We start from the raw sequence: 21,198 nt of genomic DNA, 5'->3' as shown, positions 1-21,198 counted from the left end.
TTTTGGTTCTCTCCCCCTTCCATCGACTCAAGATCACCTCTCAGGACATCACCTCATCAACAAGGTGTTCCTTTGATCCATCCGTACACCTCCCCCTAGCCCAACTGCTGCTTAAAAGCCTGTCGACTGCCCTTGCTGCTCGCATCCGTCTTCAGTCGCACGCACGCTTGCACGCACGCCAGCGCGCTGCTGCACATCAAAGCCCAGCATGAGGATCGCCATTCAGTCACCCGAGATCGCCTCGGTCTCGCTACACAAGCGCATCCCCACCCATCTCCATCTCTATGTGCTCCCCTTCCTTTCGCTCTACCCTGTCTGGGCCTACGCCTACTTCCTCAAGTACGACCAGTGGGTCAAGTCCGAAGAGTGGACTTTTGTCTTTACCGTCCTGCTTATCTCTGGTCATGCGCTCAGCTTCCTCGTCACCAAGTGGAGCATCGCCGCCAAGGTGCTCACAACCTGCATTTCCGCTAAGGGTCTCGAAGATGCTGAGCTCGTCCGTGTTCATCCACTCGCGCACAAGGGCGAAGGTGCTATCGTCTCTCTCGACCGCGTAGAGCGCACCAACCTTCCCATCGAAATCTCGTTCACCTATCAGGCCGACAAGTACATCCTCGCTACTCCGGACGCATCTGCTGCACCCACCGACATCTTTGTCTCGCCGCTAATCAGCGAACCTACCTTCCGCCGTCTGCCCTACCCTGCCGATGCAAAGCCCCACCTCTCGCAATTCCAGTCCAACCGCGGATTCAAGACCGACAAGGACGTCGAATTGGCCCTCGGTACCTTTGGCAAGAACGAACTCAACATCCCCAAGCCCAACTTTGTCGATCTCTTCCTCGAACATGCCGTCGCGCCCTTCTTCGTGTTCCAGGTGTTTTGCGTCGGCCTGTGGATGCTCGACGAGTACTGGTACTACTCGCTCTTTACGCTCTTCATGCTCATCGTGTTCGAGTGCACAGTCGTCTTCCAGCGTCTGCGTACCCTCAGCGAGTTCAGGACCATGTCCATTCAGCCTTACAACATCTGGGTCTACCGTACTGGAAAGTGGTCCGAGATGCAGACCTCCGACCTGCTGCCCGGCGACCTTGTTTCCATCGACCGCTCCAAGGAGGACTCAGCTACTCCTTGCGACTTGCTCCTCGTAGCCGGAACCACCATCGTTAATGAGGCCATGCTTTCCGGTGAGAGCACGCCTCTGCTCAAGGAGAACATCGAGCTGCGCGACGGCAAGGACGTCCTGGATGTCAACGGCGCCGACCGCAACAACGTTGTCTTTGGTGGTACCAAGGTGCTTCAGACCACCGCTCCCGAAGCTGACAGCTCCTACGCCAAGCTCCGTGCTCCCGACAACGGTGCGCTGGGAATCGTCCTCCGCACTGGATTCGGAACCTCGCAGGGCCAGCTCATCCGCCTCATGGTCTTCCAGAACGAGTCGCGCGTTTCCGCCAACAACATCGAGAGTTTTGTCTTCATTGGTTTCCTCCTCATCTTTGCCATTGCTGCCAGTGGGTATGTCTGGGTGCGCGGCACCGAGATGGAGCGTCCCAAGGGCAAGCTGCTGCTGGATTGCGTCTTGATCATCACCTCTGTCGTTCCGCCCGAGCTTCCCATGGAGCTGTCCATGGCCGTCAACGCTTCGCTCATGGCCCTGTCCAAGTATGCCATCTTCTGCACCGAGCCTTTCCGCATCCCCTACGCTGGTCGCGTCGACGTGTGCTGCTTCGACAAAACCGGTACCATCACCGGCGAGGACCTCGAGGTGCAGGGTGTGGTTAACTGCTCGCCCGGCGGCGACTCGCCTTTGATTCCGCTCAAGGAGGCTTCGGCCGAGACGACACTGACCCTCGCTTCGGCACACGCACTTGTGCTACTCGACGACGGACTGGTCGGTGACCCCATGGAAAAGACGGCGCTCGAGGCCATGGACTGGAAGCTGAACAAGGGCGACATGCTTACCCCGACCGACCCCAAAGCCGGCCCGCACCGTTTCGGCGTGCAGGTCCGCCGTCGCTTCCAGTTCTCGTCTGCCCTCAAGCGCATGTCGACCATCAACCACGTTATTGACCAAACCGGCAACCGTCGTGTCATGATCGCCGTCAAGGGTGCGCCTGAGACGCTCAAGCCTATGTTTGCCCAGCTCCCCGCGCACTACGACGAGACCTACAAGGGGTTCACACGTCGTGGCTCGCGTGTGCTTGCGCTCGGCTACCGCTTTGTCGATAACGTTTCTGCCAACGATACAAACGCCATCAACAACATGCAGCGGGACCAGGTCGAGGCGAACCTCAAGTTTGCCGGCTTCCTCGTCTTCCACTGTCCGCTCAAGCCCGATGCTGTCGAGTCGCTCAAGCAGCTCAACGACTCGTCGCACCGCTGCATCATGATCACGGGTGACAACCCCTTGACCGCTGTGCACGTTGCCACGCAGGTCGAGATCGTGGACCGCCCCACGCTCATCTTGGACATCCGCGAGGGGGCGACATCGGAGCAGGACCTCGTATGGCGTTCGGTGGACGAACAGGTGATCATCCCCGTCAAGGCGTCGGATCCCATCGACACGAAGCTGTTCGACCAGTACGACATCTGCATCACGGGCGTCGCTATGAGGCAGTACCAGGAGAACGCGGTGGCGTGGAACCAGCTTGTGCAGAACACGTGGGTGTATGCGCGCGTCTCGCCGTCGCAGAAGGAGTTCATCCTCAACTCGCTCAAGTCGCTCGGATACATCACGCTCATGGCGGGCGACGGCACCAACGACGTTGGCGCGCTCAAGGCGGCCAACATCGGCGTTGCGCTGCTCGACGGAACGCCCGAGGACCTGGCCAAGATTGCGGAACACCAACGCATGGAACGCATGAAGAAGGTATACGAGTCGCAACTCTCGCTCACGGCTCGATTTGGACAGCCGCCGCCCCCGGTGCCTGCGGCGTTGAAGGAGAAGTTCCCCGAACTCGAAAAGGCGCGCGACGAGGCGCTAGCAAAGATGAACACGGCGCGCACGACCGATCGCGCGGCCAAGTTTGATTTGTCTGCGATCACGTCGTCGATGGCGGATGCGGATCTGGAGGATGGACCGCCGCAGATTCGGTTGGGCGATGCGTCGGTGGCGGCGCCGTTCACGTCCAAGCTGTCGAATGTGTCTTCGATCATTGCGATCATCCGACAGGGACGCTGCACGCTGGTGGCGACGATCCAGATGTACAAGATCCTGGCGCTCAATTGCCTTATCCAGGCGTACTCGCTGTCGGTGCTGTACCTGGACGGCATCAAGTTTGGTGACTACCAAGTGACGATCTCGGGCATGCTGGCGTCGGTGTGCTTCTTGTGCATCTCGCGCGGGCAGCCGATCGAGAAGCTGTCGAAAGAACGACCGGTGGCCAACATCCTAAACGCCTATGTATTCGGGTCGATCCTCACGCAGACCGCCCTGCACATTGCCACCATGTACTACATCCAGACGCTCTCGATCGCCTACGAGTCGCTTGACGACGTGATCGACCTGGAAGCCAAGTTCTCGCCCTCGCTCCTCAACACGGGCGTCTACCTGCTCGGGCTCTCGCAGACCATCTCGACATTTGCCGTCAACTACATCGGCCGGCCCTGGCGCGAGTCGATCCGCGAAAACAAGTACCTCTACTACGGTCTGGTCAGCGTGGGCGGTATTGCGATTGCGGGCGCCACCGAGTTTTCGCCCGAGCTCAACGAGTGGCTCCAGCTCGTCAAGATGGAGTCGGGCTACCAGGTCAAGTTGGTGCTGGCCATGGCGGTGGATTTCCTGGGCAGCTATGTGTTGGAGAGCTTCTGGGGCCTGTTTGCCGACGTCAAGCCTAAGGCGTTGGTGACCAAGGGCCAGGAGAGGAGGCTCGAGAGGAGGAAGAGGGAGGTGGTCGAGAAGAGGATCGCCGACGAGGCCGCGGCGTCGGGGGAGAAGAAGGATCTTTGAGCTCAAGCTGAAGCAGCGATGGTCTGGCGTGGGCGCGAGGATGAGAGAGAGAGCGAAACCAAGGAGCAAGGTTCCCGGGCCCCCAATCTGGGATGTCGGTTGGTCTTTGGGGCCACGCTCTCGTCACCTCTTGTGTAAATAAGTTAGACATTTGAAGCGTGACAAAACGAGGATTGCCACTCGATCGTGCGCCCGGCCTGCTTCTTGATCCATGTACCGCTGGCTGCTCCCTGAGTGCCTTCCGCACCCGAAAGGGGGGGGGGGGCGGGGGGGCAACAGTGGGGGTGCGAGGTGCGAGTGACAAGGTGCTCCCGTGTGCGAGCCGTTTCCTCCGCCTTGCCCATGCCCATGCCCATGTCGGCCCTGGTCCGAGCCTGATCCTTCTGTACAATTGGCCTTGAACAGCGTCCCGACAAAAAACATCCCCCTCCCTCCTCGTCTTTATCCTCTCAGCTCAGCTAACCTACCATCGTCCAGCTGGACCCGCACACCGACGTAACCTATCCACAGCCTCAGCCCCCTCCTCCCCCTGCACACAACCGCATGTGCCTGACTCGCTCTCGCAACAACAAGCTTCGCCGTCCCTGCAGCACCTTCTTCTCAAATAGCATCGGACAAACACGCCTCACCACACGAGAAAGGAAAGTCCGTTCACGGGCGTCAGGATTGGCAGTGAAACACACAAGCTAAGCTCGACAGGCACGGAAGACGGACATAGAGGGTTGCGGGCTAGTCGATGAACAAGGGGAGTGAGTGAGTATAAAGAGGTAAATGGGAGGGGGGAAAGGGTTCTTAAGCTGACAGCCAGTCGTGGCAACTGCGTGCGGTCGACATGCCAACTACGGGTAACGTCGAGCCGACAGCGATCCTTCCGAATCGCACACGCAGCGACGAGCCGCCATTTGGCGAGTCCAAACGGCATGCGCGCGCACTTTCAGGCGTCCTCAGCACGAGGCTCCTGCGAGATGGCGCCATAGCCACCGCTGGCCGGCGATCCAGCGGGAGCACACAGCGACTCGGGCACCAGCACATGACCCTCATCCGGCGTAGCAATAAGCAGCCAAGCGCCCCACAGCGGCTTGGCAACCACATCGAGAACCGCAAAGAACAGGATCTCCTTGTCCGGGCTGAGCTTGCCCGTGCCCTCGCAGAGCGCAAAGGCGACGGGGTAGAGCGTCCAGACCACGACGAGCGCGAGCGAGATCTGGTTGTACAGACCGCCGACCTTGGGGCTGCGCAGGAAGGCGGTGGAGCGACCCGAGGTGACGAGCTGCAGCAGCACCCAGGCAAAGGCGACGCACGAGATGGTGAAGAAGCCCCATTTGCCCGTCTTGGTCGGGTGGACGCCGGCGACGACACCCGTGACAATCATGATTTCGTCGGCAAGCACGAGCACGATGGTCTCGGCCACGGGGAGGCCGGCGAGCAGGGTAAGGTCGAAGAGAAGCAGAGGCGTGGTGAGGGCCCAGTCGATGTCTGTTGATTCCGTGAAAAGGGGGGTTGGAGATGCGGTTTCAGTGGTCAGCAATTTGGTTCCCGGACAGCAACTTGCCAACGTATGCCGGCTTTAATTGATTCGGAACTTACATCGAGCAAAGTAGAACTCGCGAGGAGCACCGTGGCCTTCACCAATGGTGGTCAAGGTCTTGCCGACACCAGTAGCCATGGCAAAGTACGAGATGGCGGCAATGGCGGTGATAAAGAAGGTGGTGGTGTGCATGAGACGGTATCGGTAGGAAGCGCGCTGGGACGAGATAAAGAAGAGAACCGAGAAGCCGGCCATGATGAAGAAGACGATCCAGAGGTAGGTGTGGCCCCATTGAGTCGAGACGATGGGGTGTTCGAGGTGAGGCGGGATGGGAGGGATGCCAACCTCGGGCTTCTTGAAGGCGTCGACGACGCTGTCGTAGTAGAACGAGTTCATTGTGTCGAAAATGTTGCTACGACGAGGTTGTTGTTGTTGTTGTTGGTGGTGGTGGTGGTGGTAGTAATGGTGGAGTAGGAAGGACGAGAGGAAAGGTCAACACGGATGGTAGCTGATCAAGTTGCGGGACGGCTCTGGAAATGTGTGCTCCTGCGCAGAGGACTGTTCGTCCATGCCTGTTCGAGTCAGGCTCGGGCACAAGATGGCTCTGCGATGCGAGCGGAATGGAAGTGCTCGCTCGGCCTTGACTGCATAGCGACGACGGCGACTGGGCTGGAGGGCAGCTGACGCACAGACACGCACAGATTCCCTTGGTTGGTCGACTCTGCTGGACTTGTGACGTCGGAGAGAAGAGCAGTCGAGGCAGGAGGCCGAACCAGAAACAAAGTCATTTGACCAGTCTCTCCAGATCGGTCCTCGTTTCCGACTGTGAAGCCATCCTCAGCTTCCTGAGCAGAGTGGAGGCATGAAACCAGAATTTGGGAAAAGCGATGCCACCTGATGTCAGCAATAGCAGCTCGAAAAAAAACCCGCCGAAAAAAAAAGCGCATGCACCGTGATGCACGTTGGCTGTCAGACATCGGAACGCACCCAACGCACAGACGCTCCCATCCCGCTGACCTTCCCACGCTCTCTCTCTCCCACACACACGCACTCGCACTGCGCAACAGCTCCATTCGACTGCACGCTTTCCAGCCATGGTTGCTGTTCGGAGCGCCTGTGTGTTGAGATCCTGTTTCAGCAGCTGGACAATGTGGATTGTGCACGCCTATTTTCATTAATGCAGCGGGATCAGCGCGATAATTCAGCAGGCTCGGCAAGCAAAAGAAGAGGTGCGGGGACACCCCTTCGTTAGGAAGCAAGATCGAGAAAGGTCAAGACGCAACGTGACTTCACCGCTACAAGCTACGCACCACCGATTGCGCCGAGTGCAACTTTTCTCTCCCAAGCTCCTAACCTCGTCGTCATCTCTTGGCAGGTATCCATCTTCTCGCTGTGGGGACAAACATCGGTGAACTCCAGCACTGATAAGAAAGCGTGGCGCTGCTGCGAAAACGACATTCCGATCCGTGTGTAAGATGTACCAGTCCGACGCGAGCGAGATTGGGTCTTGGAAGGAGCACCTGTCTCACATATCGAGAGAGACAGAGAGAAAAGCCATGCGATTCCAAAAACGCACACTCGCTGTGCATCGATCGATGTCGACAGATTTCTGCGCGACCCTTTTTCTCTCGCTTCTTCTGTAGCAAGAACCACGGCTGGGTCTGAACCCTGCAGAGAGAGCCCTTCTTTTCTTTCTGGCGTCGTCACCTTCCCGGTTTTATGAACGAAAGTGTGAGATCATTGAACAAGTACATTTTACGAAAAAAAAGAATGTCGCGTAGCGAGATAGCCGGATACCGAGTGTAAAGAAAGCGAGAACGACCGCCGAAATGTGGAGACTGAAGAGGGGCTAAAAGGAGAAAGGACGAGGTCTGTTTGCGGGGGTGCGCTAATGTGTGAAAGAGTTCCTGGCATTCAACCTTCTCCTGTCACCATCATCACCATATCCCACAGACTCACACAAGCATCACCATCCCCCACAAACTACGCCACGCAGCAGCCGTGCCGACCCGCCTCTGTGTGCCACACAAGCCATCCTCCTTTCGTCGATCGCCGCTAACCCTCCCTCAGACATGGCCTCGGCAACGTCAACCAAGCGGCTGCTCAAAGAATACCAGTCGACGTCGCGCGAGCTCGGCCTGCTGCCCAATACGACGCGCAGCGCGTCCGCAAACCCGGACTTGATCGAGCTCCGGCCCTGGGACGTCGAAGGGCAGGACCTCACCGAGTGGACCGCCGTCCTCCGTGGCCCACCCTCGGGCGCCTACGCTTCCGGCGTGTTTGAGCTCTCGATCAACGTGCCACCCACATACCCGACCAAGCCGCCAGTGATCAAGTTCAGAACAAAGATATTTCACCCCAATGTGGCCTGGAAGGACGGTGAGATCTGCTTGGACGTCCTCCAGTCCCAGTGGACGCCCGCGTGGACACTCAGCTCGGCCTGTACTGCCATCCTGGCCCTCCTAGACGCCCCGGAACCAGATAGCCCGCTCAACGTCGATGCGGCTACACTGTTCAGGACCGGCGATACAAGGGCCTACACCAGCATGTGCAGGATGTACACCTTGCTCTACGCCCAACACCATCTCGTCGAGTGAAGCAAGCCACCACACCACTCGCACTCACATTCCGTCCCCGCAACCTCATCTTGAGCATCTTCTCCTCGCAACTGTATTTGTACCTAAGTTACCACATCAACACACGCATAGACCTGCCAAACCACAATGCAAAAATTTGAACCCACGTCCGGAACGCTCTGTACAAAGTCTCGTGCCCCCGCCAACTCAATCGTAGATGAGCAGAGGGTTGATGCGGTCCATGGCAAACAAAAAGTTGTTCGAATGGTCCTCTGCCTCCAAAAACCTCGTCGGATGCAACACCAACGAGCCCCTGCACTCTTCCAGCAGCGCCTCCATCTGCTCCAGCTCCTGGTTGGAGAAGCCCTCCACTTCCTTCTCCTTCTTGTCCTTGTCCTTGTGCGTGCCCGTGCCGCTCCCACCGGAAGCCGTGCCATTCTGCGAGGGAGAGGGCGCGTCTTTCAGCGTCGACGGCACTTGCGACGCATCGTCCTGTTTGGCATCCGACATCGAACCGCGTGTGCTGACCTGCCCCACCGGCCCACCCACGCTGGCACCAGGAGCGCTGTGCGCCTGAGCATCGCGTTCCGTTTTCGACTCTTTCGCTCCGAACTTGCCCGAGCGCGCCAACCGATCCGACCACGCTCCAAACGCCTTGTACTCGGCCCACGTCGTCACCGTGTCGTCTGGCACACACTTGAACACCTTGCGGAAGATCTGTGTGTTGGACACGGCGCAGGTGAGCCAGTAGTCGACATAGAACGAGTCGTCAATCGGGTCCTGGAAGCGCATCGGGTCGATCTCCAGCGAATTGGCCGGCAAGTTCCACAGATCGTTCGACATGCGTGCTGCTACCTTGCGACGCGCATCATCCAGTCCGGACCCATCACTCAGGAAACGTCCTCGGTGTCGCGAGCGTCGTAGCATGTCCGTCTCCCTCTCTGGGCCAAGGCTCGACGAGCTGAGCGAGCCCAACAGCTGACGATGATCAACAGAAGAACGGTGCTGCCCATGCGACGAGTGACTCGACTTGCCGTTGACAGCAGGTCCGTCCTCCACCAGCAGCTTCTCCTCCAACGTTGGCTCCATCGTGTTGTCGTAGTGACCATCAACCACTTTCTGTGTCTCCTCGCCTCGGAGCGCCATGTCGACTCGCTCGTTGCGTGCAGCTTGGTACCTCTCGTTGTGGTTGGCAGCGTCCGACGAGACCGGGTCCGATGCGCCTTCGGGCTCCATCTTCTCCTTCCCAAGCGTAAGCGTCTCTTTGATTTGACGGCGCATCGTCGACGTTGTGCCGCTGCCTCGATTGGCCAGGGCGGACGCTTTCTTCTTCAGAACGTCCTTGTTGGTGGGCACATCGACAAGTTCCGACGGCGAAGACACCGTGTCGCCGTGCCTCTTGAGTCCGCCATGACTTTGCTCCTGGTCCGGGTCCCACTCATCGTCCGTATCCGCCGGCTCGTACTCGCCGTCCGAAGACACAGACGCTTCATCCGCCGAGCCCTCGTGGCCATTCATCGAGCCATGGGCACCGTTCGCCTTTCGCTCGTTCGCCTCGAGCTCGTCCACATCGACGCCGAGATGCTCTCGCATGAGTCGCAATCGCAGTGTATGCGCAAAACGACCCACCTTGTATGGCTTGCCGCCCATGTAGCTGTCGATCATATCGTGGTCGCGGACGACGGAAGCCAGCTCCGAGTCGCGATCACCGCGCTGACTGCGCTCGTTGATATTGGCAGAGCCAATAATCACCAATCGGTCGTCGACAATCATGATCTTGTCGTGCAAGTAGATCTGCTCCGTAGTCAGCTGGCCGCCGCGCAGCTTGCCCCACGTGCGCAGCGAAAAGAAGCTGATGTACTGTTCTGGATCGATGCCCTCGCGGCGCAGCTTACCAAAGATCGAGTGCTCACCTCGCGCGATGGATCGGTTTTGCAAATCGACAATCAGTCGCACCGACGACGCATCGGGATGATCGATGGGCATGGGGAAGCCTGGGATCAGAGGGATGACGACAATCGCTCGCCAGGGCGTGCCTTCCCGGTGAGCCCGGATGATGCGGCTGACGAGCGCCTCGCCGATCTTGTTCTCGATTTTGTTGCCTTCCATGACGGTGGAGGTGACGAAAAACTGGTTTTCGATGTAGACAAAGTGGTCGCTCATCTGGATGGACTTGAGGTAGGCGTTCTGGATCGAATGCTCCACCTTGTTAGGAGTGCCCAAGCTCCAAGGACCCGCCGATCGACAGACCTGGACTTCGCACGTTCCTGTGAGACCATACTTTTGCAACTCTTCTGCCGTGAAGTCGGGAGGAGGTACCAAGAAGGGCATCTGTCGCGTATGGTTCTTAATGCGAAGCAGGTAGTTCCAGCGCTGGATAAAGTGGCGGCACAGATCACGAGCTGGCTGTCCTACCAGCTGGAGGCCAATGTCGTGCCAAGGCATCCTGGGAAACTTGTCACGCGCGAACAAGTCTTCGGCTGGCTTGGTGAGATTATGCCACTCCATGACTCGCTCGTTGGCATAGTCCTGTCCTGGCCAGATGTGCGCTTCTCGGCCATCCTTAACGAGACCTAGGAACTCAGGCTTGCTCGAAAGCCCGTGATCAGCCTCAGTCTCTCCTTCCCTCTTGTGGTAGAGCGCATCGTCGACGAGCACATGGGCCGGAGTATCGAATCGTCCAAAGCACAGATCGAGTCCGCCCATGAAAGCGATGGTCTCGTCGATGACACAAAGCTTCTCGTGGTGCGCCCAGTAGAAGGTGCCCGTTTGGAAATGACTGGGCGAACGCTGGACAAAGATGTTGCGATGCAGACCGATGAGGCGTTGCTTGGTGTAGTTGGAGTCAGTGGGCGTAAAGTTGTTCGAGACTTCGTTGTAGATGATGACAAAGATCTTGACGCCTTCCTCGGCCTTCTTCTTGAGAATGTTGTCAAGTCTCCACTTCGGATGGCCGGGCCTGCGCAGGTAGAGCTCGGGACTGAGCCACCAGTCGTGGATAAACACACGATCTTTGGCCATCATGAGCGCCTTGCTGAGATTCCAGTAGTAGTCGCGTCCATCTGCGAGCCACTGCGCCGACACGTTGAGACGGATGGGCGCAAAGCTCTCAAAGCGGTTGGTGCCACCAAAGATGTTGCCGGCGGCCATCTTTTGCATCGAGGCGACAAATTGTTCCATGATGCGCTCGTTCTTGGCGACAAGTTTGAGCTTCCTCTCCGAGTTGCGAATATAGAAGGTGTGGCTGCTGGCGTGTCTTTCCTCGTTGTGCGCCTCTTCTCGTTTGTTCGGGTCGACGCTTTTGAAATGCCCACCTGTCAGGAGGGCGGTCTGGTCATAAGAAGCATCTTTGTTGCCAGCGCCATTCGAAGCATCGGGCTGTTCAGAGCTCTCGATTTCCGCCGCTTTCTTCTCGTCACTGTGCGTAAAGCCGTGTGCGATGTGCATAGTCTGCTTATACAGACGCTTTGGTCTCTCGACCTTGAACTCATTGTCCATGAGGAAAACATCGTAGAGCTGAAGGCTGTCCGGCTCGTCGACGATGGCGATAAAGCTCTCGCGAACGATGAACCACTTGGGCTCGTATGCCTTGGCCCAGCGCGCGGGCGTCAGCATGCTCTTCTGGTCTTTCTTGCGCGAGGAACGTGAAAGAATGCGCAGATAGCCCTGCTTACCTTGATGTCCGCCGCGGCTGGCAAGCGAGACGGACAGAGCCGAGATCTCAAAGAACTTGCAGAGTCGATTGGCTTCGGCACGGAACATGGTGCGGCGGATGAGCTCGACGATGTAGTTCTCTAGCGCGTCTCTCTGTGCTCTCGCAAAATCGGCACGCGAGGTCTTGCCCTGCCTCTGCAGCTGATTGAAGTAAGGCAGACTCATCTTGGGGAAGCTGGGCAAGCCGACATCGCCTTCAGTCGAGTTGCCGCCGATGGACCTGCCGAGGTAGCCTCGGAGTGCTGCGGCTCGATAGTGGGCGTGTAGGTTGATAAAGTCACGGAGCTCGCGGTAGATGACCCATTTGACGAGTCCATCTCCGTATTCGAGCTCGATGCGGAAGACGGCGTGTGTATTGTGCATGGGATTGACACTGTCGGTGACGCGAAGACGCAAGTGGTTGAGCAGGACAGGAATGCGACGACGCTTGGCCTCGTCGCGCTCGACAGCCATCTTGAGGAGGAAGACGGGTAGGATGCCGGTCTGAAGTTCCTTGGCGAGGTCGAGGTTGACAGCACTCGATTTTTGCTGTTCTCGTTTGGCTTTTTGAGAGTCTCGCACCTTTGCCTTGAGCTGCGCCCACCTGGTTTGGGCTTGATGACCGCCGCCGAGACCAGAAGGCGAAGTGGCGTCGGGGGATGCGGGTTCTTCCTTGTCCTTACCCTTGCCCGAGCCGAGCATGATTTTAGTGATAGCACGCAGCTTCTGGTCGTCAGGAGCGAGTTCTGGTGTGGGGATGTCGCCGTTGCCGTTTTGCTGCTGGTTGTTTCTACCGTCAGGGCCAGCCTCGGCGGAGGGAGTGGGTGGCTCGAAAGCGTTGCGCATCTTGTTGGAGTTTTCTGCCCAGCGGCTCGTCGTGCGTGAGGCTTCGGGTCTGGTGGAATCGGCGTGTCCATTCTGCTTGTGTTTGCTGTCAGCACTGGCAGAGGCATCAGCATTGACACCGTGGCGACTGCTGGAGCCAAAGATGTTCAGAGTGGGGCGTGCAGACGAGTTGGTTTCAAACATGCCGTTGAGACGGCTGCCGCTCTTCTCCTTTTCGTCCGGCGTCTTGGCTGAGGGTGTGGAAGGTGCGTCGGTAGAGGAGGCGTTGAAGCTGGAGAATCGACGCTTCCAAGTGCCGTTGGCTTGTTCTTCCTTCATCTTTGCAATTTTGGCGCGTTGCTTGTCGTCAGGACGCGAGGCCCAAGAAGGACCGCGGTTGGCAGCGTGAGGCTGATGCGCATCCTCGTCGGGCTCAGGCTTGTGACCATCTTGAGACCTGTTGCGTTCCGAGTGAACCGGCTGGCCAAGTTCCGCTGCTGCAGTCTCAGGTTTTGTTTCTATTTGGGTCTTCTTGTAGGAGCCGTCCATTTCATTTTCGAGCTGCTTGTCGTAGATGGTGCCCTGTCGTTGTGCAGTGAGGCCGTCATCGCCGAGCGCGCGCTCGATCATGGACTGACCCATGTCGTCTCCATGACTCCCGGCGTGCGGATGCTTGATGACGGGAGAAGCGTCATGGTCCTCCTCTTGCGCATCGCGAGAGCCGTTTGCCTGCGCTTTGCGGGTGGGGTCAAAGTGACCATTGACTGCGTCTGGACGGTTGATGCGAGCAGCAGGGTCGTTCGGATGGTTTCCTGGAGCTCCTCGGTATGGTTCCTCTGCATGCGAAGCACCCTGCGCGCTTGCTTCCTGACCAACTTTGCCAGTATCGGAAGTCTGCTCCTGTGACTCGTCACCACCGGCGACATGTTCCCCCACCGAAGAGAGACCGGTCGCTTGCGCAGCCGCGTCCCAAGCCTGATGGGCGAGATCAGCGAACGAAGTGCCCGACGACATGGCTGGCTAGGCAGTTACTTGGTAGGTCGACTCAAGACTTAGAGCAGCTGAAATGCTCTGCTGAGTAGCGCTCAAGAGTGCATGCAGAGTTGAGCCCGAGTCGAAGCAAGGCTTACGGAGCCCAAATGATGGAACAAGGTGGACAGAGCGAGCGAGCAGGCTTGGAAGGGCCGTCGGTGATGTGGTTCTCGAATGGTCGCTGGTGGTGTTAGTAGTGGTAGTGGGAGAGACTGAGTCCAGTCGAAGCAATGAGCAGGGCGGTCGTGTGCATGCACGGTTGTGCTTTGCTCGCTTACACCGATGCTCTGAACCAGAATGGTGGGATTTCCCGAACAGGCTCTAGGGATCAGGCCAAGCAAGCCACTCAGACACACTCGGATGCACCGAACATTGCTTCTGTGGGTCTGGCGCGTGTCTCTGGAATCTCTCGCAAAATCCATTGGCACCGCACTGTGTAAGCCGCTGTTGAATAGCATGCGGCTGGCGCAAGATGACGAAAGCGTTGCTCCAAGCAGTCATCTCGGCTCTCAATTTCTTTTCTTGTTTTCTAAGGGGTTTTTTTTTTTTTTTTTGATTCTCCGCATCCCGACCTCGTGTCTCTCTCACAACCACGTTGAAGCACCGTCACACTCTTGAGAAGTTCGCCGAGACTTCCCTCACTATCCTCTTTGCTGGTAGGATTACACGCACGATGAGCTGACTAGCTGGCTGGTGCCGTCATTGGGGCGGTGTGAGCATCGCGCGCCGCCCCGCTCAGCCGCTCAGCCGCCGGAGAGGATACTCGGGGAACGACAAACCCTGCTTGACTCTGGTCTGTTAAGGGTCCTCAACCGTTGACCAATCCTCGCCCCTTCATAGTGGGCACACTCTCCGCACAAAGTTTGAAGAAAGCAAAGAGTCGCAATGGTATACAAACATGAGCTAAAAACGATATAGAGATGCTATAAGACGGGAGCAGGCTGCTCGCTTACTTGGCGGCCACACCGCTGCTTTTAGGCTTAGAGCTCTTCTTGATAAGATCCAAAAAGTTCGACTTGCTGAGATCGGCGAGACGGGCGTCTTTGCTCGCGAGCCCTGCTTTCTTGGTCGGAACTGTGGCCGCTGCACCTGCGCCAGTCTTGGCCTTGCCTGCAGCCGCACCACTCTTCTTGGCCTCAACCTCTTGCAGGTCGTCCTCCGTAGTCGTCTGAGCTGCACGAATAGCGTTAAACAGCTTGACAACACCGCGCTGAGCCACTTTGCGCAACTTGCGTTCGTAAGTCTGCGTGCCGCCTTGACTGGCAAATTCTTGCAGTCGCTCTGCTTCGTCTTGAGCTACAGGGTAGGTTTCGATCGCATTGCCGTCCTCATCCTCCAACGGGGGGAGCACACCGGGTGCGCCCCATCCTCCGATGACGTCTTTGACGTGGCATCGCTCTTCGCGTCGACGCTTTTGCTCGAGTGCGATGCGCGCAGCTCGTGCACTGAGCGTGGTCGACTGAGCAGATCGGCGCAAGTGAGGTGCAAGCGAGAGGATGGCGGGTACTGAGGCTTCTGACCTTGATGTCGAGGCGCCTGTCTTTGCTTTCTTCTTGCCCTTCTTGCTTGCCTCATCCTCTTCTTCTGCCAATTCGAGCACGTCTACTGATGTGGATGGCGCAATGCCAAGCAGGCCCTCAAGCGCAGTACCGAACGAGGTAGGAGAGGTGGCTCTGCGCTTGCGCTTGGCCGTCTTTTTGCTCTTGGAGCCTGCGCCTTTCGCTGCCTCGATTTCGTCTTCCGTGTCGGGCTCGTCATTGTCATCGCCGCCCTCTAGCGAGACCTGATCCTCATCGTCATTACCCATAGCCTCGTCCGGGTCGCTGTCGTTGTTCTGACTCGCTGTGCCTTTGCGGGCAGTACCGTTCCGCTTGGAGGGTCCTGCGCGAGCGGTCGAGCTGTTGGCTGCCGATGCCACCTTCATGGTCATCTTGGATCCGCCAGATCCAAACTTTCCGGCTGCCATGTTGGGATATGAGCGATAACTACTACGAAAGGTGCTTGTGATGGATGCCGTCGAACGAGAGAGTGGTGTGGATGGTGGAAAGCAACAGTGCAAGTTTCTTCTCGGCAATTTTCTCTCTGTGAGGGTCTGGCTCTGTTGAAATTTTGGCTTTTCGAGAAATCCGACTTCCGCAAAAAAAAGAAAGGTGAAATCGGGCAATTTTCCTTGATTTCCAACGTTTGCGGCTCTGGCGTCGCTGTACGTGATCGACTTGTTACTCGGATTTTGAGCGAATTACGCAAAAGGGAGCGGACGGAATGAGCCGCGCTTGCTTCCGTTGCGCTCGGGAAGAGTTGGCCGTTTCGTCGAGCAGCAAAAAAAGAATTTGGCGCGTCCGTGCTCTTCGTTTCCCTTGTTTGACCGATTTCCAATGACCGCTGCCGCCCTTGGCCGTGAGCCAGAGCCAACCAGCCAGCTCGGATGTCGGTGTGTGTGTCTCTTTGCGCGAGTGAGCGAGTCGGTGAGCTTCGTAGATACCATCGTCGCATTGGCAAGTAACGCCTTCTCCACCACTCACCTTCCCCTTTCTCATCCCTCTTCCCGCACCTCATCCCGTCATCGTCATCATCACCATGCTCTTCAACGCACTCCGCACACGCGCCTCGATGGCCAGGACCATGGTCCGTGGAGGCCCGGCTGCCGCACAGAAGCGATACCTGTCGATCCACGAGCATCTGTCTATGGACGTCCTCACCAAGTACGGCATCAACGTCCCCAAGTACATCGCTGCCAAGACACCCGAGGAGGCTTACAAGGCTGCGCAGTCGTTTGGTGGCAAGGAGATCGTCATCAAGGCGCAGGTGCTCGCCGGTGGTCGTGGTAAGGGTCACTTCGACTCTGGTCTTCAGGGCGGTGTTCACCTTATCAAGACGCCCGAGGAGGCTCGCGACTTGGCGTCCAAGATGCTCGGCAACAAGCTCATCACCAAGCAGACTGGTGCTGCCGGTCGTGTCTGCAACGCTGTTATGATCGCGGAGGCCCGTCCCCCACACCACGAGTACTACGTCGCCGTCCTCAACGACCGTGCTACCCAGCTGCCCGTTTTGATTGCTTCCAACCAGGGTGGTATGTCGATCGAGGAGGTCGCTGCCGAGAACCCGGATGCCATTATCACCACCCCCATTGATTTCGAGAAGGGTCTTTCCAAGGAGGACGCGCTCGGCATTGCAAAGAAGCTCGGCTTCACCGGCGTTAAGCAGGAGGAGCAGGCCGCCGACACCTTCCAGAAGCTCTACAAGCTGTTCGATGAGAAGGACGCCACCCAGGTTGAGATCAACCCGCTCGCCGAAAGCAAGGACGGCGAGGTGCTCTGCATGGACGCCAAGCTCGGATTCGACGAGAACGCCGACTTCCGCCAGGCTGATGTGTTCAAACTCCGCGACACCACTCAGGAGGACCCGGACGAGGTCGAGGCGGCCAAGTACGGCCTCAACTTTATCAAGCTCGACGGCAACATTGGCTGCCTCGTCAACGGCGCCGGTCTCGCCATGGCCACCATGGATGTGTTGAAGCTCAACGGCGGCAACCCGGCCAACTTCCTCGATGTCGGTGGTACTGCTTCGGCCGCCTCGGTCAAGAAGGCTTTCGAGCTGCTGCTCAACTCGAGCGAGGTCAAGGGCATCTTTGTCAACATCTTCGGTGGTATCGTTTCATGCAAGAAGATCGCCGAAGGTATCATTCAGGCTACCCAGGAGCTCGATTTGACCATCCCGCTCGTGGTGCGTCTGCAGGGCACCCACGAGAAGGAGGCAAAGGAGCTCATCAAGAACTCGAACCTCAAGATCTTTGCCTTTGACGGTCTCGATGAGGCTGCTGCCAAGGCGGTCGAGAGCGCTCACAAGGGTACTCTTTAGAATGTGTAGAGCTCCTGTTTGTATCAATCGCTGTGCGTTGTTCTTTTGTTTGACAAATGTACGACTGTTTTTTTTTCTCCGAGAGGTTTCGGTGGCTGGTGAGACACTGTTGGTCCGACTGCCGCACTTTGCAACCGCACAGCCTTCATTCGTTTGAGCACTGGCGATGACATTTGAGAAACGAGACTGCGATTGTGAGAAACAGGGTATCAAGTACACTAGTTTGTGCGCTAAAGCTAGACCAGATAAAACTCGTTCGACGTTGCGTCAAAAGGCTGAATCTTGCCTGTGAACGGGGCCTTTCGGTCGCCGTAGTACACGATCCGATACAGCCCGGGCTTGGTCCACGGTTCGACGTCCCAGCCGATTTCGACTTTGCTCGAGCCGTGGAACTCGTTGGTGCGCGTCCAGCGCATCGTGGTCGAGTGATGTCCGTCGGTGCGTTCGACCAGCCACGCGCCGCTGTCGTCGTAGCGCTGGACTTCGAAGTACGTTCCCTCGAGCCGCAGGTTGTTGCGTGGGTTGGCGCCGACAAAGGAGACGGTGATGTTCGAGCTCGACGAGATGGTGGGCGAGCCGTTGAAGTACGAGTAGTTGGAGGCTGGCCGCGGGTATGTGAGGAGGGGCTGCACGAGGACGTCTCCGAACGAGTGGCCGATAGGCGGATTGTCGTACACCACACCCGTCTTGAATTTCCACGCTTTGGTGATGTCGAACGCCTTTTGCGGTCCGATGGGCAGGTCCCGTGCGTCCTCGCGTAGCGCAGGCACCAGGCGACGCGAGAACACATCCGTGTACGCTTCGAGCGTGTGCGGCCCAAACAGCGTGCTTGCCCCTTCGTACCGCTGCACGCTGTACTCTTCCTCGGTCGTCACATAGTGACCGTACGTCGAAGCGGGCCCACTGACCTGCACGATCGGCTCGACTCCCTCCGCCACTATCCCACCCCGCTTTATCGCCTCCGCTACAGCCCTCTTAAGTCTTCGCCCGGCCATCGTCGTGAACTCGCCCGGGACAATGAGGATGAACAACTGTCCGACGCGAAGGATCTGGACTTCGACAATCGACGGCCCCCAGTCGTATGGCCTGTGGATCTCGCCAATGTCGAGCAGGATCGCTTTGGGCGCCTGGCATTCGATCTGTTCCGGTCCTGGATTCTTGATGAATCCTTTCACCAGGTCCCAAAACGGGTTGTGGTGGTCCGTCTTGTTGCTGCCCTGGACAAAGTCGAAGGCGCCAGGGCCGTCGGTGGTGCCACCTGCGAATCCGTACCCGAGCGCAGCGGGGCACGTCTTCACACGGCTGCCATCGGACCGGTAGACAGTGTACTTGCTCATGTCGACGTTCATCTTCACGCTCTTGATGGGTCCTCCGAGCACCGTCAGCCCGTCATACTCGCCAGCGGCGGCGGCACCGAGAGTAGAGTCGCGCTGCATGAGCTCGCGTGCGGCATCGACCTGCTTGCGCGCGATGATCTCGTTCGACGCCCAGTCGTATCCACCCGTCGGGCTTACCTCCAAGTACTCGTCCCGTGCCCACGCCGGCCCACGCCCATGGCACGTCTGCACACGCTCCTTGCCTTTGCCATTGTCGCATGTCGAGTGCTTGTACTCGCACTCGGAGCCGTCGTCGCAGTATGCGCCTTTGGTGTTGGGCGACGTATCCCCCACCAGGGCTTGCGAGAATCCCGCAACAAAACCCGTCTGGCCGGGAAGCTTGTCCGGCTGCTGCGCGGTTTCGTACAGTAGTGCTGCGAGACCTTTGTTGTCGCCCGAAGTGAGTGTGTTGTTCTCGTACAGAGAGGTGCCGTGCACGGCGTACCACGAGAGAAATCCGGCTGCTGAAGCCTCGGCGTCCGTGCCGACTTCTTCGAACTTGAGCAGCCCAAAGTCGTGGTCCTGATCCTCGTCGTTATACAAATCCCGCTCTTCCTGCGGATTCTGCTCGTAGGCATATCGGCTACGCTGGATATGCGCATCTTCCAGCCGCGTCTTGCCGTAGCTCAGCCGAGTGCTTGCTCCCTGTGCCACCCTCTCTTGCCGCGCAACAAAGTCGTCGTGTGCACGCACAGCCGCTCGAACCGTGCCCTCGACAATCGCATCAAAGTTCTGCAGGATGACGCCCTTGGACGTCAACGTAGGCAGCAGCGATTGCATAAACCCACCGGGTCCAGAGTGCGAGTGCGTCCCCACAAAGGCGACGTTGCGCTCGCCATAGATGCCCGGGTACTTGTCGCGAAGTGCGTCAACCACGGCTTTGCGAAGCGCTGTATCGCCCATGCAGATGTCCGAGTTGATGAACAGCCAACGCGTGGCAGATCCGTCGGCGGTCGGGATGAGACTGGTGAACCTTCCTGCGAGTTTGGACTGCAACGTAGGAGCGTCGTTGGACCCGACGATGAAGGCGCGAGAACGTAAGCGGATGTGTAGACCTGTGTTGGTCTGGGGCAGGGACGCATAGCCCATCATGTTGACCTCGACGATGGGGCCTGTGACGTCGCCGATGCCAAGGCCAAAGACGACGGTCGAGTCCGAGGCGATGTGAGTCGAGGTGGGTCGATTTGTCGAGACGGACCAGTTGCTCCAGATTGCGGATGACCCTTTGGCACCACCGCCGCGATAGGCGCAACAAGCAGCAAATGCAGTGGATGCAATGAGAACGAGACAGAAGATAGCTTTCAACAGCAGCCACGGTCTGCTGCGTCTAGCCGTCGGATCATCTTGATCTCTGCTGTCGATGGAAGAAGACTTGTCGAGAGAAAACTTGAGCTGCTTGTCGATGGACACACATGTCTCTTCACTTTCCCTGCTGGGGAGCAGCTGGTAGCCGGCGCCAGTCATGGCGTTGAAAGGCTGGTACTGACAAGGTCAGCTTTGACCAGATGGCGTGAGTCTACCTTGAAAATGGTTCTCGTCAAGCTGTTGTATCGGCTTTATCCAAATGCAAAAGAGCTGGCGTAAGTAGGAGATGGAGCTCAGAGCCAGGAACGAGTAGATGCAACTCGATTCTGACGTTATCGACAGGTTTATATGGGTGGCGGGAAGTCGTTGCGTCCAGTCTGTTGCGGCGTGGGGGAAATCGAGCAGCTCTTTGCCTTTCGCCGAATCCAAGCAAGATCTGTGGGGAACTCTGTCTTCGAGTTTATCGGTCGCTGCGTTCGAGTTGTGGCTGCGCGGCGACAAGGTGGATGCTGGGAGTGAGAGCCAAGAACGCAGAGATTGTCGCTTCGAGAGGAATCTTTCTGCATTAAACTCAAAGCTCAGGGGTCTCCATAAGCGAACAAGAGCAGTTCTGCACACGCCCCGCCTTCCCGTTTCTTTTCTGCAGGACCCTGAATTTGTCAGCCTTCCGCATGTTCTTCACCGGCGCTCCACGTGCGATAAGGGCCTCGCTCAGGAGTCGATCGACGCACCATCGTCAGCTGACCTCGCGCATCCACAACAACGTCCAAGAAGCTTGGAGGCGCTATACGGTCAGGATAAAGCCCCTATCTTGGGGAGTTTTCCGATTCAGGCGGGTTGCTGCTTTAGATCTCAGCTTCGCTCACGGTTCCCACACTGCGCTCTGAGCACAGACTGCTCTGCACGCAGGATGATGGTTGAAAGTCATGATATCCATACACGAACACAGAAAGCAGATACAGTAGGAAGCAGGAAGAAAAGCCATCGCGAACCACAGCTGAGTCGAAAGCTGAGACGCATCTAAAAGTACAGGTTACAACTGACAGGTGAAAAAAGAGA

At 57.8% G+C, this 21,198-nt stretch overlaps 7 protein-coding genes across 7 annotated transcripts; 3 read left to right on the top strand and 4 right to left on the bottom strand.

The window, feature by feature from the left end:
- Positions 1-208: 208 nt before the first annotated feature.
- EX895_000599 (uncharacterized protein) lies at positions 209-3,946 on the top strand (the record flags this gene model as incomplete). Its single annotated transcript, XM_029881200.1, has 1 exon — positions 209-3,946. One exon carries the CDS (start codon positions 209-211, stop codon positions 3,944-3,946), a length of 3,738 nt encoding a protein of 1,245 aa, XP_029742586.1.
- A 934-nt stretch (positions 3,947-4,880) lies between these two features.
- EX895_000598 (uncharacterized protein) lies at positions 4,881-5,870 on the bottom strand (the record flags this gene model as incomplete). The annotated part of the gene is made up of 2 exons (XM_029881199.1): positions 4,881-5,422; positions 5,534-5,870. The coding sequence occupies 2 exons, from the start codon at positions 5,868-5,870 to the stop codon at positions 4,881-4,883; spliced, it is 879 nt and encodes a 292-aa protein (XP_029742585.1).
- A 1,676-nt stretch (positions 5,871-7,546) lies between these two features.
- EX895_000597 (uncharacterized protein) lies at positions 7,547-8,071 on the top strand (the record flags this gene model as incomplete). Its single annotated transcript, XM_029881198.1, has 1 exon — positions 7,547-8,071. The coding sequence occupies one exon, from the start codon at positions 7,547-7,549 to the stop codon at positions 8,069-8,071; it is 525 nt and encodes a 174-aa protein (XP_029742584.1).
- A 186-nt stretch (positions 8,072-8,257) lies between these two features.
- Positions 8,258-13,582, bottom strand: EX895_000596 (uncharacterized protein; the record flags this gene model as incomplete). Its single annotated transcript, XM_029881197.1, has 1 exon — positions 8,258-13,582. One exon carries the CDS (start codon positions 13,580-13,582, stop codon positions 8,258-8,260), a length of 5,325 nt encoding a protein of 1,774 aa, XP_029742583.1.
- Positions 13,583-14,549: 967 nt separating this feature from the next.
- Positions 14,550-15,566, bottom strand: EX895_000595 (uncharacterized protein; the record flags this gene model as incomplete). Its single annotated transcript, XM_029881196.1, has 1 exon — positions 14,550-15,566. One exon carries the CDS (start codon positions 15,564-15,566, stop codon positions 14,550-14,552), a length of 1,017 nt encoding a protein of 338 aa, XP_029742582.1.
- A 611-nt stretch (positions 15,567-16,177) lies between these two features.
- EX895_000594 (uncharacterized protein) lies at positions 16,178-17,458 on the top strand (the record flags this gene model as incomplete). The annotated part of the gene is made up of 1 exon (XM_029881195.1): positions 16,178-17,458. The coding sequence occupies one exon, from the start codon at positions 16,178-16,180 to the stop codon at positions 17,456-17,458; it is 1,281 nt and encodes a 426-aa protein (XP_029742581.1).
- Positions 17,459-17,694: 236 nt separating this feature from the next.
- Positions 17,695-20,298, bottom strand: EX895_000593 (uncharacterized protein; the record flags this gene model as incomplete). Its single annotated transcript, XM_029881194.1, has 1 exon — positions 17,695-20,298. One exon carries the CDS (start codon positions 20,296-20,298, stop codon positions 17,695-17,697), a length of 2,604 nt encoding a protein of 867 aa, XP_029742580.1.
- Positions 20,299-21,198: the final 900 nt, after the last annotated feature.

Source organism: Sporisorium graminicola, chromosome SGRAM_1, assembly GCF_005498985.1.
Source record: "Sporisorium graminicola strain CBS 10092 chromosome SGRAM_1, whole genome shotgun sequence".
Lineage (NCBI taxonomy): Eukaryota > Fungi > Basidiomycota > Ustilaginomycetes > Ustilaginales > Ustilaginaceae > Sporisorium > Sporisorium graminicola.
The sequence above is the reverse complement of the archived record's forward strand: the minus strand, read 5'-3'. Positions and strand labels throughout refer to the sequence as shown.